This window comes from Corythoichthys intestinalis, chromosome 6, assembly GCF_030265065.1.
Source record: "Corythoichthys intestinalis isolate RoL2023-P3 chromosome 6, ASM3026506v1, whole genome shotgun sequence".
Classification (NCBI taxonomy): domain Eukaryota; kingdom Metazoa; phylum Chordata; class Actinopteri; order Syngnathiformes; family Syngnathidae; genus Corythoichthys; species Corythoichthys intestinalis.
The window spans coordinates 51,462,685-51,480,166 of NC_080400.1; the positions used below are offsets into that span (position 1 = coordinate 51,462,685).

At 45.5% G+C, this 17,482-nt stretch overlaps 2 protein-coding genes across 2 annotated transcripts; both read right to left on the reverse strand.

Annotated features, from left to right (window-relative positions):
- Nucleotides 1–1,625: 1,625 nt before the first annotated feature.
- On the reverse strand, nt 1,626–2,915 carry LOC130917296 (uncharacterized). The gene has a single exon (XM_057838549.1). The coding sequence runs from the start codon at nt 2,515–2,517 to the stop codon at nt 1,630–1,632; it is 888 nt and encodes a 295-aa protein (XP_057694532.1). The 5' UTR covers nt 2,518–2,915; the 3' UTR covers nt 1,626–1,629.
- Nucleotides 2,916–11,887: 8,972 nt separating this feature from the next.
- LOC130917091 (coxsackievirus and adenovirus receptor homolog) lies at nt 11,888–13,289 on the reverse strand. Its single transcript, XM_057838179.1, has 3 exons — nt 13,260–13,289; nt 13,054–13,125; nt 11,888–12,568 (listed from the first exon to the last, which is right to left on the reverse strand). Exons 1-3 carry the CDS (start codon nt 13,287–13,289, stop codon nt 11,888–11,890), a joined length of 783 nt encoding a protein of 260 aa, XP_057694162.1.
- Nucleotides 13,290–17,482: the final 4,193 nt, after the last annotated feature.

A 17,482-nucleotide genomic window follows, 5' to 3' on the forward strand; every position in this document is an offset into this window, starting at 1 on the left:
ATTGGGTCGAGGAGGCACGTTGATGGTTTGGAGGACATTATAATTGAAATTACATCGATTTGGTCTACAGTGGTAAAGTTATTTAATATTTTAGAGGGGTTTATAGGAGATTCCGAATTCTTTGTCTGCACTTTATCAGACCTAATAACTGGAAGTGATTCATTTATTTTATTTCTAATAGTTGCGATTTTATTGTTAAAAAATTTTAGGAAGTCATCACAGCTAAGGGTGGTTGGGATATGAGGTTCTATTGAGCTGTGACTGTTTGTCAGCCTTGCTACAGTGCTGAACAGAAACCTAGGATTATTTTTGTTTTCATCTATTAAGGATGAGTAATATCTGGTTTTAGCCGTACGCAAGGCCTGCTTATATGTCACTAAGCTGTGTTTCCAGGCAGAGAGGGTGTGCTCTGTGTTGGAACGGCGCCAAAGTCTTTCTAATTTACGTGTCGATTGTTTAAGAGAGCGTGTTTCAGCATTATACCAGGGAGAGGCTCGTCTCGGCTTGACAAACTTTAATTTGGAGGGGGCGACGACATCGAGGGTAGTACGAAACGTAAACATAACACGATCAACAAACTCGTCATTAACAGCAAGGCCGGACATTATTGCTTCATAATTAGATGACATGGAGGCAAATATAGGCTGAATTATCTGTTTATACTCTGAAACAGAGCGATCACCTAATGTCCTTTTCATCTGACTTCTAGTCACTAGTGGCGGATTATCTTGAAGCACAAACTGAAAGGTAATTAGAAAATGATCAGACAGTACGGGGTTGTGGGGATGGACACTAAGATCACTAATCTCCGTACCATAGGTTAAAATCAAGTCCAGGGTGTGCTTGTGACTATGAGTTGGTTTATTTACATTTTGAATGAAGCCAGTCCCATCTAGTAGGTCATTAAAGGCCTTACCAAGGGAGTCACCTTCATCATCAACATGTATATTAAAATCCCCTACAATTATAATTCTATCCCAGCTTAGCAAAATACTAGATAAAAAGTCAGAGAAATCTAACAAAAACTGTGAGTAGGGACCAGGGGGACGGTAAACCACTATGAAAAGAACTGGTTTTTGGTTCTTCCAGTTAGCATCTATAATTGATAGTGCTAGACTTTCAAAGGAGTTATAAATGTAATTAGCTTTACTTTTTGGGCTAATACCTAAACAAGAGTGTGATATTACTGCCACCCCCCCTCCACGGCCCGTGCTTCTAGCTGTGTGAAAATTCACGTGACTTGGGGGTGTGGATTCATTACGTCTAACAAAGTCATCCTGCTGAAGCCAAGTTTCAGTCAGGGCCAAAATATGAATATTATAATCCCCAATTAAGTCATTAACTAACAGAGATTTGGGCGAGATTGACCTGATGTTTAATAATCCGCATCTTATATATTTATTACGAGCTATTTTATTTTCACTGCTATCAGGGACTATATGTATTAAATTCTTTGGTCTCGTTCCTATAGTACTCTGTTTTCCCCTGTTCACTATATGAGGCACGGACACAGTCTCTATCTTCTGTCCTGAATTTTGGATTTGTGACAGCTCGGAAAGAGGCGAGTGGTCACTACTAACAGAGTTGTTTTACACTACAACACTGCGCCCGGGCCCCCACTCTGAAGTGTCACTTTGGGAGACTTAGTTTGGCGGCCAAATTTCGAGTTAAGAGAGCAGCACCGTCCCAAGTCGGATGAATGCCGTCTCGGCGCATGAGCCCGGGCTTGCCCCAAAACGCGTGCCAGTTATCAACAAAGACTATATCGTTTTCTGGGCACCATCTAGACAACCAGCGGTTAAATGATGAGAATCTAGAGTACATCTCATCATTGACCAAATTAGGCAGAGGACCAGAGAAAACTACAGTGTCCGCCATCGACTTAGCAAGTTCACACACCGAGGCTACGTTTAATTTAAGCACCTCAGACTGTCTCCGCCGGGCGTCGTTACCGCCTGCGTGAATCACGATACGGCGGAACCTCTTCCTACTCTGCTTTAAGAGCCTGAGGTTTCCTTCGATGTCACCGACTCTGGCCCCTGGGTAACACCTGACAGACACCGCCGGGTGCTTCACGTCTCTAACTATGGAGCTTCCAATTACGAGAGTGTCTGGTTCAGCCGGTGTGTCGCTGAGGGGGGCAAACCTATTGCTGACGTGAAGCTGCTGGTGCACTAAGGTTGTGCGTTTACCACTGCGCTTCCCCCGTACAGTCACAAATCCGTCCTTAATTTCCCCCGGCTGCACGGGGCTCGCTGGGGGGCTAACGGCGCTAGCAATCCTACTACCGCAAGCACGACCTGCGGGCCCTGCCACTACCTGGCTATAGCTAGGACTAGCTTTCGTCTCTAGGGTGCAGAGCCGTGCTTCTAGCTCAGAAACCCTGGTCTCCAACCCTGAGACCAAGCTACACTTCCTACAGCTACTACTGCCCTCGACGAAGGAGCCAGGGTGCTCGCTATACATACAGCACACTGAGCAGAAAAGACGGGAGGAAGAAGGCAGAGGGCTAGCCATAGCTCGGATAAGCTAGGCTAGCAAGATAGAGCTAAAGAGGAGAGTAGAGTAGTTTTAATCCACGACCTGTTAAATCGTGGGATAAAACAAATTAAGGAGCACTAGGAGAGCCGAACCAGCCTAGGATCGATTCTCCGATGTGTCCGTGGGATAAAACAAATTGAGGAGCACTAGGAGATTAGCGACTAGTAGCAGCGCTAACAAACAAACGATACACTCACCGGATGTGTGTATTCGAAACAAGGTAAGTACGTGATAATATCTCGTTAAAGTCATGGCGTCTGTAATTCTGCTCTCGCATGCTCTCACCTCCAGTTCGGGTTTTGCTGTTTAAATTTTTTTTTTCTTTTTTTTTTTTTTAAATGCCCTGCTGTTAAAAATTTTCTTCCCCCAGAAAATTAAGATTTTAAGCATTCCAATGATGTATCACACAGATGTAACACTGATAAAAGTACAGCTCATGGTTTTTTATTAAGAACTGTATTTTAGATGACTGTTGTGAACTGAAATATCCACTAGATGGCACTACATGATTAGGCATTACACTAAAAGTGGGGGTATGAGCATTGCATTTTGGGAAATGGAGATGCTATTGTAACGGTTAAATGTGTCTCATGTTGATGACGTGGGCAAGCGCGGGAGTCGAGTGCAAAAAGAGAGGGAAAAAGTGGTTGTTATTGAGTGGTTGGCGGTGCAATAAAGAGTCGGGACGGCTTCGCCCAAAAGAGCACAAGTCTACTGAGTTTTGTCTACCACGAAGAGTGTGCCTACAGCAACCCACACGGTCCGCTACATTGGTGGCAGCGGTGTTTTTGTGTGTTTCCGGATAGTGGATACTTTTTGCCTCTTCGGACTTTTGCTGGACTTTTCTAGTCGGCTGCTACCTGGCTAGCTGTGCTCCTGTTTTGGGCGGAATGTTCGGCGCTTTGAAACGCGGCAGCATGGATTGCGACATCGATGAGGATTATTGTGCTCCGTGGACGGATGCCTCGAGTGGCGTGAGAGTCGAACTCCCTGCGCCTTTTCGCGGGGACGGCGCCAAGCCTTTTGCTACTTGGGTGAAGCAGTTTGAGGCCGCCGTGCGCGCGCAGGCGAGGCCCGGGAGTTACGCTGCCGCTCTGGTGAGTCTTCTACCCACGAGGCTGGATGGCGCGGCTTTCCTGCTGTGGAACAGTTTGGGTCCGGACGTTCAATGTGACTATGGGCGAGTGAAAGAAAAATTGAAGGAGGCTTTCGGCCAACAACAATTCCTGTTGTATTTCCAAACTTGCGTCGGTGCGCGGCCTCGTCAGCCTAATGAGAGTTTGGACGTTTACGCGGCTGATATCTCCAGGCTTGTGGCCGAAGCTTTCCCGGACTATGACAAAGTTGCCAGGAGTGGTGAGACCTTTCGGCGTTTTCTTGCCGGTCTCGATCCTGCCCTGCAGGCTAAGTGCCACGAGCAAGGGGCCACTGACGTTGAGGAGGCGTTGATAATTGCGGGCCGTTGTGAACGGGCCAGGTTGGCTCTGAAGTCGAGCACACCTCCTGTTGCGCTCTCCATCCAGCAACCTGCTGTTGTGGCAACCCTCGGTTCATCTTCTCAGAGGGCGGAGGACGGAAAAGTGGACTCGACGGAGAAGCTGGTTCATATGCTGGGGCAGCTCAATTCAAGGATGGATGACTTGCAGTTGGAGGTGAGAGAGCTGAGATCGCAGTCTCGTGACGTCGGGCGTGGTGGTCGGCGTTCCCCTTTTCCGGAGGTCCGTCAACAGAGCCCGGGAGAGCGTCGCGAACATCGTCGTGCCTGTCGCTGTGATTGTGGTGGAGTTGGCTGCAGATCGACTTCCAGGGGCTTCCGAGCGGAGGACGACGTGAGGGGACGGTCCCCTGAACGTGGATCTCAACGAGGATTGGACAGGCGGTGGTCTCCACGCGCCCGCGACGCCGAGTTGGGTTCTGCTGGATACCAGCACGCCAGTGGGAGCCTTTCGCGCACTACGGAGGAGCAACGTGCAAGGCGCGGTGTCAGGTTTTTGTCACCCTCTCGACGCTCACCTTCCCCACATGGACATGGACAGGGAAACTTCCTGTAGCTGGTATCGGGACCCAGATGCCAGCGTTGTCGTCGCAGGGTCAAAGTGAGATTACTACAGCTACGCCTCCTCGTTCGGTGGGTGAGTCTGAGCCTACAGCTTATATCAAGGGACTGGTCGAAAACATTGACGTGACTGTGCTAATTGATTCGGGGTCTACTGTTTCATTGATTTCTGAGGAATTTAAGATGTCCATTCCAACCCTGCGTAAACGTGTGTTGAATACACTGTTCCCGTTGGCACGGGCGGTAAATGGGCAACCGTGGTCCTTCACATATCTTTGGGTGGTAGACCTTATGAACAAACAGTGCATGTTGTGCGGGGAGCTACACAAGCTGTATTGTTAGGTTTTGATTTCATGCGCCAAACCAACGCTATTATTGATGTTGGTCGGGGACATGTTATCCTTGGGGATGTTCAAATTCCTCTCTTGCTAGCTACTGACATCATCCCAAACTGTTGTAACATTTCTGTGTGTTCTAGCGTCACTGTTCCCCCCTGTTGCGAAATACTTGTGCCCGTCCAAGTGGAACGCTCTCACGTTATGGGGCCACCTTGTGACTCTTATTTGGGGTGTTTAGAACCGGAGGTGCGTGACAATATGGGTTTGGTGGTTGCGCGGTCAGTGGCTCCTGTGATTAATGGGTGCACTGTGGCACGGCTGCTCAACCCAACGGACCAAGAATTTGAATTACATCCTGGCACCCACCTAGGCATATGCCACCACGTCAAAACGGGTGACATACTTTCCCCTGATGAAGACGTAACTGTTAGGCAGCTAAATGCCCCCCTGCCAGACGTGTCTGATTGCCAGTTATCTGACATTGAGAAGCATCAGTTAGAGGCCTTATTGGTTAAACATCGGGGGGTCTTCAGCCAGACACGTAATGGCAGGAGCAATCCCGATTTGATCAAACATCAAATTCGAACGGGTGACCACCCTCCAATTAAACAGCGTGCGTATCGCACCTCTCCTGATAAGCGTAAGGAAATAAATAGACAGGTACAAAAACTTTTGGAGAGTGGTGTTATTGAGGAGAGCTGCAGCCCATGGTCCTCACCTGTAGTTCTCGTCCGCAAGAAGAATGATACGTGGCGTTTTTGTGTTGACTACAGAGGCCTGAATGCAGTGACTATTAAAGATTCTCATCCATTACCCAGGGTGGATGATTCGCTAGATGCCCTCGCGGGTGCCACCTGGTTCAGTACCCTAGACTTTTCGGATGGGTATTGGCAAATCGAGGTGGCACAGCAGGATCGGGAAAAAACTGCCTTTACAACAGGCCAGGGTCTATACCAATTTAAATCGATGCCAATGGGGCTCACGAATGCCCCAGCAACATTCCAGCGCGTTATGGAATTGGTGTTGAAGGGGCTGCCTTGGCACATTTGCATGGTGTATCTTGACGACATTCTCATTTTCAGTAGGTCATTTGAAGAACATCTTGCCGCGCTGGATGAAGTATTTTCTCGGGTTGGAGCTGCTGGCCTGCGGTTAAACGCGAAAAAGTGCTTTGTAGCTCGCGATCATGTCGTCTTCCTGGGTCATGTGGTGTCGGCAGAACGTCTTCGCCCGGATCCCAGAAATACGGATAAAGTGAGGTTTTGGCCCGTGCCTCGATCGGCTACGGAGGTCCGCGCGTTCTTAGGACTCTGTTCCTACTATCGGAGATTCGTGAAAGGTTTTGCCCAGCACGCTTTTCCCCTCAGTCAGCTCACAGGTAAACATGTCCCATTTAATTGGACCACGGAGTATCAAGAGGCGTTTGAGTTCCTCCGAGCCGCTCTCTGTGCTGAGCCCATTATGAGGCACCCCGACTTTTCACATCGTTTCCTCCTGTATACGGATGCGTCTCTGGTGGCTGTTGGGGCTGTGTTAGCACAAAATACAGATGGTGGTGAGAGAGTAGTGGCGTACGCTAGCCGCTCTCTCACGGCCGTCGAACGGCGGTGGTCTACGTATGACCGAGAGTTGTGGGCGATAGTCTGGGCAGTGCGTAATTTCAGGCATTATCTTGGCTTTAGTCCTTTCACCATTATAACAGACCATCAGCCACTTGTGGGCCTTCGGCGACTGCCTATTGATCATGACCAAACTGGGCGTCGCAGTCGTTGGGCCCTCGAACTTGATCCCTATGACTGGGTAGTTGTGCACAAAGTGGGCGCTCAACATACTAATGCTGACAGTCTCTCACGTAGACCCATCCCTGGTTCAGAATTGATGAATGAAAATACTCATGCTGCGACCCACATTCTTGTCGATTCAGGTACCCAGACGGAGAGTGTAAACACCCGTGGGTCGGTGTGCGGTGTGGAGTCTCCTACCACTGCTTCTGGTGCGGATCCCTGTTTGAGTCCCGGTCTTTGTCCAAATTCAATCTCCCCGTCTTCTGGGGATCAGTCTCTAATTTATACTTTGTCCCATGATGGCTCGAATATCAAGGAGCTCCAACAGGGTGACGCTGACATTGGCCAGGTTTTGGGCTGGCTGGCAGAGGGCCGGAGACCCCCTCGGTGGAAGTTGAAGGCTGCCTCGCAGTCTTTGAGGAGGCTGTGGCGTGAATTCCACCGTTTGGCTTCCATCGACGGGCTTTTGTGCAGGTGCGTGTGGCTATCTGAGGTGGGTCAGACTTCTCAGGTAGTTGTCCCCACTGTGTTAGTTCCCGAGGTCCTCAAGCATTTACATGGCACTCCGTTAACCGCTCACCTTGCCTATGAACGTGTAGTGTCGCGTGCCAGAAGTGTTTGTTATTGGCCCACCATGTCTCAGGATATCAAAGCGTGGTGTGAGCAGTGTTATGCTTGTCAGCGGAGAAAATCACCTGTTCCCAAACATCATGCTCCTATTAGATCTTCACAGGCTGAACGGCCTTTCCAACGAGTGGCGGCCGATATACTCGAGTTGCCAATAACATCCAGGGGTAATCGATATGTGCTGGTTGTTGAGGACTACTTCACTAAATTTGTCAACCTCTATGCCATGTGTGATCAAAAGGCCACCACAGTTGCTGACTGTCTTTTCCAAAATTATATCTTGGAACATGGGGTGATGGAAACATTACACACGGATATGGGGAGACAATTTGAGTCAGATGTGGTGAGGAATTTGTGTTGTAGGCTCGGGGTGAAGAAAACGCATACCACACCCTACAACCCAAAATCTGACGGCATGGTTGAGAGGTTCAATAGGACACTGATTGATCAATTGGCAAAAATCCTTTTGTCCTGTGAAGGGGAGTGGGACTCGTTCCTGCTACAAGTAGCGTTTGCTTACAATACGAGCGTGCACTCGAGCACAGGTTTCACACCCTACTTCCTTACGCATGGCAGGGAGGCCCGTACACCGGTTGATGTGGTGCTTGGGGCGTCAGGGCATAGCGGACTAGGTGATGGGCCCCATGGAGACTTTGTTGAACATCTCCTCTTGCGTTTAGAGACTGCTTTTTGCCGAGCTAAAGATAACAATATTGTTGCGAGCGAGAAGCAAAAGGCCTTTTACGACGCCAAGTTGAGACATGAACCTTATGAGGTTGGGGATCTCGTTTGGCTAAATGACCCTCCAGAATTCCGACGTAAGCTGGCTCCTCATTGGAAGGGACCTTTCGTGATTAAGCGTCGTATGGATAAGAATGATGAGGTTGGAGTCACTTATGTAATTGGTAGTCCATTTGGGGAGGACAAATCGTTGCAAACAATTCATTATGACCGGTTGCGGCGTTACAGCCTGCCGGTGGCCGTCCCCGCAGGGATTTCAGAGGCAGTGTGTCCTTCCCCTTCCCCTTCACTGGTACCACCAGGGGGTACTACTGCACCAGGTAGTCCTACTGGCGGTCACCTATCTGGTGGGGACTCCTACAGCATTTTCAATCCCGATTCGACTTCCGATGTCGCTCCTGCCTCAGCGGACTCAGGTCCGAGTCAATCGCGGACCGGTAGGCTGCTAAGACCCCCCGTCTGGTCGAAGGATTATTTGTGGGGCTAATTTGTGCCTTTGCTGGGCCTTGTGTTTGTTTAGACTGTGTTATATAAAAAACAAAACAAAACAAACAAAAAAAACAAAAAAACAAAAAAAATTCTGTTGGTCTGTTTTCACATGTTCTTTTGTGTGTGATTTGTTGTTGTTTATGTACCAATGTTTTATTGTATTTGTTATCTGAGTGGGGGAAAAAAAAAAAAAAAAAAAAAAAAAAAACGTATTCTGCATCGAAATGTGGACATTTCTTTTTGTGAGGGGAGACTCCTGTAACGGTTAAATGTGTCTCATGTTGATGACGTGGGCAAGCGCGGGAGTCGAGTGCAAAAAGAGAGGGAAAAAGTGGTTGTTATTGAGTGGTTGGCGGTGCAATAAAGAGTCGGGACGGCTTCGCCCAAAAGAGCACAAGTCTACTGAGTTTTGTCTACCACGAAGAGTGTGCCCACAGCAACCCACACGGTCCGCTACACTATGAATGCTAATGGAGAAACTGCTAATGCTAGCGCGAGCAAGACTCAGACAAAAGAGAAACTGGTAATAGTTTAGTAAATAAATAAATAATTTGTTCAATTTTATGTACGTGAAACCATAAAAGGTTGATTTTGTTGCAGACGAGTTCCAGACTGCACTAATGGGCGAATTACTTTGAGTTATTCTGTGTGATACAAGACTCCAGTGAGTTGCTATGCTGTATGCTACTATGCTAACAGCTATGTGATAGACACGTTTTCCTGTAGAGTTGAGTTACAAAATACTGTGTCTTTTCTTTGTCTAAAAAAAACCAATCGGAGGAAATTGGAAATATAGTAAGGTGTCAGGGTGCACCCTGCCTACTGCCCGAAGTTAGCTGGGATAGGCTCCAGCACCTCCGCGACCCTCGTGAGGAATAAGCGGCATGGAAAATGAATGAATGAATGAATGTTATTTTTTCATATACAAATATGTTAATGTTGTATGTAGATCCAATCTGGAAAGAAATTGCTACATGTGAGCTAGTATCTGTCACTGTATACTTTATGAACAAACTGTTTGATTTCAGAAACGACGTATTTTGACCAGTATTAGAAGTTATATGTGATGGATATAAAAGGGAGATGACATGCTATACATTATATGGTTGGTTGAAAATTAATTTAAGTCCTTAATATGCAGATTGTTTTTTTTTTATTGCTGGATCTACATCGGAGTGACAGCGCTGATGTCAAGGAGGATTCGGCCTGATTCAAGGCAGGATTGAAGACGACCATTTTTCTTCAACTTCAACGAACTTTTGGAGCATCACCCTGGGAGCAGATAAGCTCACCTTCACTACAAAATCTTTCATACATTATACAGTCACACTACCTGGGTAGTACACACATACGCTGAATAGGAGAACGGACATTGAAGGACGGCAGCAATAGGCTGTGAAGGGACTATTCAACCAAGTAATATTTTTGATTTACATGGTTCAGGTGTTGTTATATATTGTTCTATAATAGTTTAATAAATGTTGTTTTTGTATATTTTTCTTAGTTGCTCTTGCTCCTTGAGTCGAACCTAACTATAATAAGGTGTTCCATTCTTAGCAGCACCAAAAGAGAACTACTGTGTTACACATGCATATCAGACAATTTTGAAATTTGGCCAAAATGGAGGTCTAAGAGCAGAACTTCAAGTCACCTGAGTGTTTTCCGCCATAAATAAATCGATCGCGTCCACACACATCCAAATGGTCCATTTCATTCAGGGGCATAAAATATCATGTGGAATATGATATAAAAATGCTTTTTTCTGTCATAGGCACTTTAGGCCTTTTCTGTTACACACAAAACAATGTTAATAAAGTTATACTTTATTTATTTTAATTATATTGTTATTATTTCGTGATACAATTATATAAGTTGATCAATATTAGCGTTTTCTCTTTAATATTAAAAGGACAAAACATTATGCAGAGGTGTACTTATAATAATAAAAAAAAATATCAAAAAATGATACTATTTGTTGCTGCTGAGAGTTGGGGGGCGCGAAACATTGTCGTCTTCCGGGGGGAGGGCGTAACAGAAAATAATTGAGAAGCACTGGCCTAAGACAAGATGGAGGAAATTATGAACAGTTTACATTGAATGGCAGTATTAGCACACAATCCTCAAGAAATTCCAGTAAAAATTCTCTTAAAATAACGGATATTTATTTGGAAGTATTTAGAGGCTGCTTACAGGTATATGGCTGCAGGTCTGTCTGTACGTCTAGGATGCTTTTTAGTCTTAATTGAGGTTGCAGGTTATAGGACACATTAAACGTAGAAACTTTTAAATGATTTGTTATACTTTATAATTAACAAATACATCTGATCGGTAATGCGACGACTTTTTATACCCATGGTATAATGATAAAATGCCAAGACCAAACTTTTTTTTTTTTTTTAAACTCATGTGCGGTCAAAACACAGTTTATGTATAATCCAACACTTAACACATAAACCTTTCAAATCACTAAATCTGAACAATTTGGAGATTTAAAAAACAAAAAAAAGTCCCTCAAAAATAGATAATAAATACATCTAGCTGTTTTTTCAAAGATAGCCCACCCAATTTTTTTTGCTCATGAGTGTCATATGAGTGAGTGTTGCCTCGGGTTTTCAATAAATTACTTATGAAACTAATGTTTAATAATTGCAATAAAAAACAATTTAAAAAATAACTACTGATTTGCTGCTGCGTGGGAGTCTGGCCTCTTAGGGGCAGTGTAGCGCACATATTATTAAAGTCAAGATTTAATTTTATTAATTTAACAAATTTTTCTAATATTAGGAGGAATATAAGCTTGAAGTAGTGTGGTATCACCTGTCTTTATAGTTTACTACAGCGTTTGTTTGTAAATATTCTTTATTTGAAGGTGGACCCCTCCATAATTTCTACTGCTACCGAGTTTTTTTTTTTTTTTTTTTTTACGTATTTATTTATTTTACATTAACTCATGATCAGTCCAGTTCAGTTTCCCATTAGGTGTTAAAATAAAGTTGATGTTTTACTTTTAAAAAATGTGTTTTTTTTCCCCCAAGTGTAACCTTACAGTTTTCTGTCAATTTCTACATTTATATATATATATATATATATATATATATATATATATATATATATATACATATACATATATATATATATATATATATATATATATATATATAAACACAACCGACATACTAGAAATAACATAGAACTTGTTTAATAGATTCAAAAGTGAGATAAAAATCAAAATGCCATTGCGGTAAAAGATTTAACATAACAAACAATGTCAACAATTTGTTATCAAACATTAACAAATGAACAACATCAAATTATTTTTCCATTTCAACGTCCTGGTGTTGCTCTTTTCGTTTGCGGTAGAGGAATACGGCAAGGACAACTGTGACAATGAAGAGTGTGGTGATAGTGACAACGATTGCAGCGACTGCCGTGGTTGTCAGCAATCGTGGACTGCTCACATTGTTGGCCAGGGGCAGCGAACAGTCTAGGTGAAGGTCACAGTGTTTGGTGCCCACCATACTTTCCACCGTGCAGCGATAGCTTCCACACTCCCGCCTGTTGAAATGCAAGGTGGCTCCTGTGGGGTCGACAATGGCCTGTGTAGGCAAGACCTTATTTCCGCTGGTCTTGGACCAGATGTAATGCAAAGGTGGGGTGCCTTGCAGAGAGCTGCATTTCAGCGTCATACTGTTGTCTTCTTCGTCCACACTGCACAGAGCCTGACTGGGTGCCTCAATGACTGTCAGGTCTAAGATCTTCTGGTCCAGTTCTGGTAACTTCTTCACCAGACAGCGGTACATCGCCGTGTCAGACGGACGTACATCTTTGATGATGATAGACGCGTCTCCATTTTGGGGATCGGCTGATGTGAAGTGGACCCTCCCCTCCATTGGTTTGTACAAATCGGTATACAAGCGGCCGCCAGTAAACCAAATGATGGGTTGCTCCTCTTGGTCTGCAGACTCGATACTCCACGAGACCTCCGTGTACCGCTGAGAGTCCACGGTGTGAGTGTACGCTCAGGGTAGCTGGACACTTGACCCCCTGGCGACGTAGTAGTGGTTCATTTCCTTCTGGATTTCCAGAGGGCATGCTGGACAAATGTTGAAAAACACTCCCAGGAGGACAGAAGGCCAAAGGAAGTGCCACATCATCGCCATGTATACACCTGCAAGTAAAAGACAAAATCATACTGGAATTAATCAAATGTATTTCATGTTTTTTTTCCTATCACTATAAAGCAGGAGGACATCTTTTTTTTCCCATTACAAGTGTTAAAAAAAAAAAAAGATAATAATGAAAAACACATCAACACTTCCATCAATAACATGTTTATTGCATTATTACAAGTGTAAAAGTTATCAGTCAGCTATGCTTAGACTATGAAATTAAAAGAAAAAAAAGTTAACACTGCACTATTTCGCTCATGTGGAAACAATTCTTATGTCTCTCAATAAAAGGAAATAGGATTTCTTACCTGTTTAACTTTAGGAAGGAAGATGCACACCACCGACAGCAACACTTGTCTGCTTCTTTGGCATTTGGTGTACTAATTATAACGAAAAAACAACTTATATAGGAATGAAAAGATCAAAGCATCAAAGAGTTGAAAGGGACCTGTCATCGTGACGTCACGCATTTTGTTGACACGCCTCCGCCGCCATGACAGACGGCTTTGTGTACCGCGACTTCCGCTGGCAAAAACTCGGACATGGGAGGAGTTCGGCGAGGCCATGGAAAACGACTTCCGGACGGCTTCGAGGAAATTCTGGTCCACCATCCGGCGTCTGAGGAGAGGAAAGCAGTGCACCATTAACACTGTGTATAGTGAAGATGGTGTACTGCTGACCACGACTCGGGACGTCGTGAGTAGGTGGGGAGAATACTTCGAAGCCCTCCTCAATTCCACCGACACGCCTTCCTTTGAGGGAGCAGAGTCTGGGGACTCTGAGGTGGGCTCTTCGATCTCTGGGGTTGAAGTCACTGAGGCGGTTGGTAAGCTCCTCGGTGGCAAGGCCCCAGGGGTAGATGAGATCCGCCCGGAGTTCCTAAAGGCTCTGGATGTTGTAGGGCTGTCATGGCTGACACGCCTCTTCAACATTGCGTGGACATCGGGGACAGTGCCTCTGGATTGGCAGACCGGGGTGGTGGTCCCCCTTTTTAAAAAGGGGGACCGGAGGGTGTGTTCCAATTATAGAGGGATCACACTCCTCAGCCTCCCCGGTAAAGTCTGTTCAGGGGTGCTGGAGAGGAGGGTCCGTCGGGAAGTCGAATCTCGGATTCAGGAGGAGCAGGGTGGTTTTCGTCCCGGCCGTGGAACAGTGGACCAGCTCTACACCCTCGGCAGGGTCCTCGAGGGAGCATGGGAGTTCGCCCAACCAGTTCACATGTGTTTTGTGGATTTGGAGAAGGCGTTCGACCGTGTGCCTAGGGGAGTCCTGTGGAGGGTGCTCCGGGAGTACGGGGTACCGAGCCCCTTGGTAAGGGCTGTTCGGTCCCTGTACGACGGGTGTCAGAGTCTGGTCCGCATTGCCGGCAGTAAGTCGAATTCGTTCCCAGTGAGGATTGGACTCCGCCAAGGCTGCCCTTTGTCACCGATTCTGTTCATAATTTTTATGGACAGAATTTCTAGGCGCAGCCGAAGCGTTGAGGGTGTCCGGTTTGGTGGCCTCAGCATTGCATCTCTGCTTTTTGCAGATGATGTGGTGCTGTTGGCTTCATCAAGCCGTGACCTCCAACTCTCACTGGGGCGGTTCGCGGCCGAGTGTGAAGCGGTTGGGATGAAGATCAGCACCTCCAAATCCGAGACCATGGTCCTTAGCCGGAAAAGGGTGGAGTGCCCTCTCCGGGTCGGGGACGAGATCCTGCCCCAAGTGGAGGAGTTCAAGTATCTTGGGGTTTTGTTCACGAGTGAGGGTAGGAGGGAGCGGGAGATTGACAGGCGGATCGGTGCAGCGTCTGCAGTGATGCGGACTCTGCACCGGTCCGTTGTGGTGAAGGAGCTGAGCCAAAAGGCGAAGCTCTCGATTTACCGGTCGATCTACGTTCCTACCCTAACCTATGGTCACGAGCTGTGGGTCGTGATCGAAAGAACAAGATCCCGGATACAAGCGGCCGAAATGAGTTTCCTCCGCAGGGTGTCCGGGCTCTCCCTTAGAGATAGGGTGAGAAGCTCGGTCATCCGGGAGGGGCTTGGTGTCGAGCCGCTACTCTTCCGCGTTGAGAGGAGCCAGTTGAGGTGGCTCGGGCATTTGGTTCGGATGCCTCCTGGACGCCTCCCTGGAGAGGTGTTCCGGGCATGTCCCACCGGCAGGAGGCTCCGGGGTCGACCCAGGACACGCTGGAGAGACTATGTCGCTCGGCTGGCCTGGGAACGCCTTGGAATCCCGCCGGAGGAGCTGGCTGAAGTGGCTGGGGAGAGGGAAGTCTGGGCTTCCCTGCTAAAGCTGCTGCCCCCGCGACCTGACCCCGGACTAAGCGGAAGATAATGGATGGATGGATGGATGGACTTCCGCTTTATTTCCGCACTTGTGTTCGCATTTTCCAGTTTACACGTGCTCTAAACGTCGACACTAGGACGGATAATGGCCATAAACGTGTAATTAATTGCACCTTAAACTTGAAGTGTGGACAGGTATAAAAATAGTTGCAAAATACCCTGGAGAAAATGATCTGTCCTAGTATAGACGTCAGGGCCATAGGTATTCCTGTTTACACCACATACACCTCGAACAGACAAACAAAAACGCTTAGAAGAAACATGACAGAATGTACAATGTGATCGCATGAAAACTTCAAGTCAAAGTTATTTGTATTATAGCCATTACTTTTCACAATGTCGTACTTTTGAATTCTATATCTATGACAATCAGTATGTATATTTTTTAAGCAGTTGCATGGTCATGGTCTAATTTAACCAAAAATGGGCGACATATCAAAACTCAAAACTTTCTTTGCTAGCGAAATATTTTTATCTTTGCATTCAGCCACACCAACACACACACACACCCCTACGCACCCACTCTCTTACAATCACGGGGCTTTTCAACGAAATGTCAAATCTCTCCATCTGACTCCAAATTAAGGGATTTTTGCTAATTAAACAGCTTCAGAGACCTATACCAAAGAAGAAACTCATTCATCCAATGTTTAAAACAAGATTTTGTTTAAAAGTATCTGCATTTGTGAAGAAAAAAACAAGTATTACAAATCACATTGATCACATAAACAAATATTTATTTGTGCCAAACATTTCAAACTTCATTGAATCCACTGTCCACTTTGAAAGATCAATTTGTTTGGACAAAAACGAGCTCCGCATATCCCTCCAGAACAATTGCATTATATCACACTGAAAAAACAAATGTTCAAGATAATCAATGTCATTTTCACAAAACACAAAACAAAATTGTGAACAAAATTAGATTTAAGTTTCTAGGAGTCTATAACCTGTTTGTGGCATGCATATAGGTCGATATTTGTGGTATCAGAAAATACATTTCTAAAGTTAAGCATTTTAAATTCACTTCTGATGGCACTAATAGCCTATCAGCCCATAGAGAGCACCCATGAATAGACAATAATAGCACTTTCAGTAGTGGATGCTAAATTCCTTACAAACACTGCAAGTAAAGTATTATTTATATTCATGGCCCTCAATCACAACAATGTCTTCGTTGGGGCACGGGATGAACTTATTTACCTTTGGGACATAACAGGTGATGTCAATAACTAAATCACACTTGCAGCCAGTTAAAATGGATTCAAGTTGACTCAACCTCTGTCCTGTGTCCTTGTGTGTACCACATTGAGCATGGACAGAAAAAAAAAGACCAAAGAACTGTCTGAGGACTTTAGAAGCAAAATTGTTAGGAAGCATGGGCAATCTCAAGGTTACAAGTCTCTCCAAAGATCTGAATGTTCCTGTGTCTACCGTGCGCAGTGTCATCAATAAGTGTGAAGCCCATTTTTACTAACCTCCCTAGATGTGGATGGAAAAGAAAAATTGATGAGAGATTTTAATCAAAGAGTGTGCGGATGGTGGATAAAGAACCTCAACTAACATCCAAACAAGTTCAAACTGTCCTGCAGTCCGAGAGTACAACAGTGTCAACCCGTACTATCCGTTGGCATCTGAATGAAAAGGGACTCTATAGTAGGATACCTAGGAAGACCCCACTTCTGACCCAGAGACAAAAAAAAAGTCAGGCTGGAGTTTGCCAAAACTTACCAGGTCTAGCGCCCCCTAGTGAGAACAGGAAATGCCTTTTTTTACGAGACAGGTTCCTCCTCCAAGGGAAAAAAATCTGTTAACCTCAAACCTGCATCAGGGGAGCCTTAAGACCTGTGTTCAGGTGCCTGATGAAAAATATTGAGGTTTCGTTGAGGCGGAGGGGTCCAAACAGGAAAGTGAAAATGAACGTCAACAATTTGTCACGCAAAAAACTTTGAACAGTCATAACTCGGCAGATATACAACATATCTGCGCCAAACTTCCCGTGTTTATTGAGAGTCATACCCTGAAGGTTCTTGTAGGGGTCATTTGCATCAACTCTACAGTGCCAACTAGTGGCGACAGAAAGAAGTTTTAAAAAAGGCCTTTCCTATTGGGTTTTTTCAACATAGAGCAAGGAAATTTGGGGAGTAGATACCTTATGCAAAACTGCTCCAAAAAGTCTCTTGCACCCATATTCCAAATCCAACAGGAAATCGGGTATTTTGGATCGAATGTGAAATTTTCATGGGTTCACAGTAGGAGTTTACATTTGGAGGCTTGAATATGCACAAAAACTCGTAAAAATTTGCACATACATGCGGCTTTGGATAACGTTCGATAATCTTGCAATGTTACGAAAAAATGTAACAAAATGCCTCAGTGGCGCCCCCTTGAATTTTTCAAAAAGGCG

Excerpts from the sequence above, each read along its gene's own strand:
- LOC130917296 (XM_057838549.1), bottom strand. The coding sequence starts at position 2,517 with ATGGCTAGCCCTCTGCCTTCTTCCTCCCGTCTTTTCTGCTCAGTGTGC.
- LOC130917091 (XM_057838179.1), bottom strand. The coding sequence starts at position 13,289 with ATGTCCGAGTTTTTGCCAGCGGAAGTCGCG. Across the intron at positions 13,126-13,259 it reads TTTTGCCAGCGGAAGTCGCG|TACACCAAATGCCAAAGAAG; the intron begins GTACACAAAGCC and ends CGTTATAATTAG. Across the intron at positions 12,569-13,053 it reads TCCTTCCTAAAGTTAAACAG|CGGTACACGGAGGTCTCGTG; the intron begins GTAAGAAATCCT and ends GTGGACTCTCAG.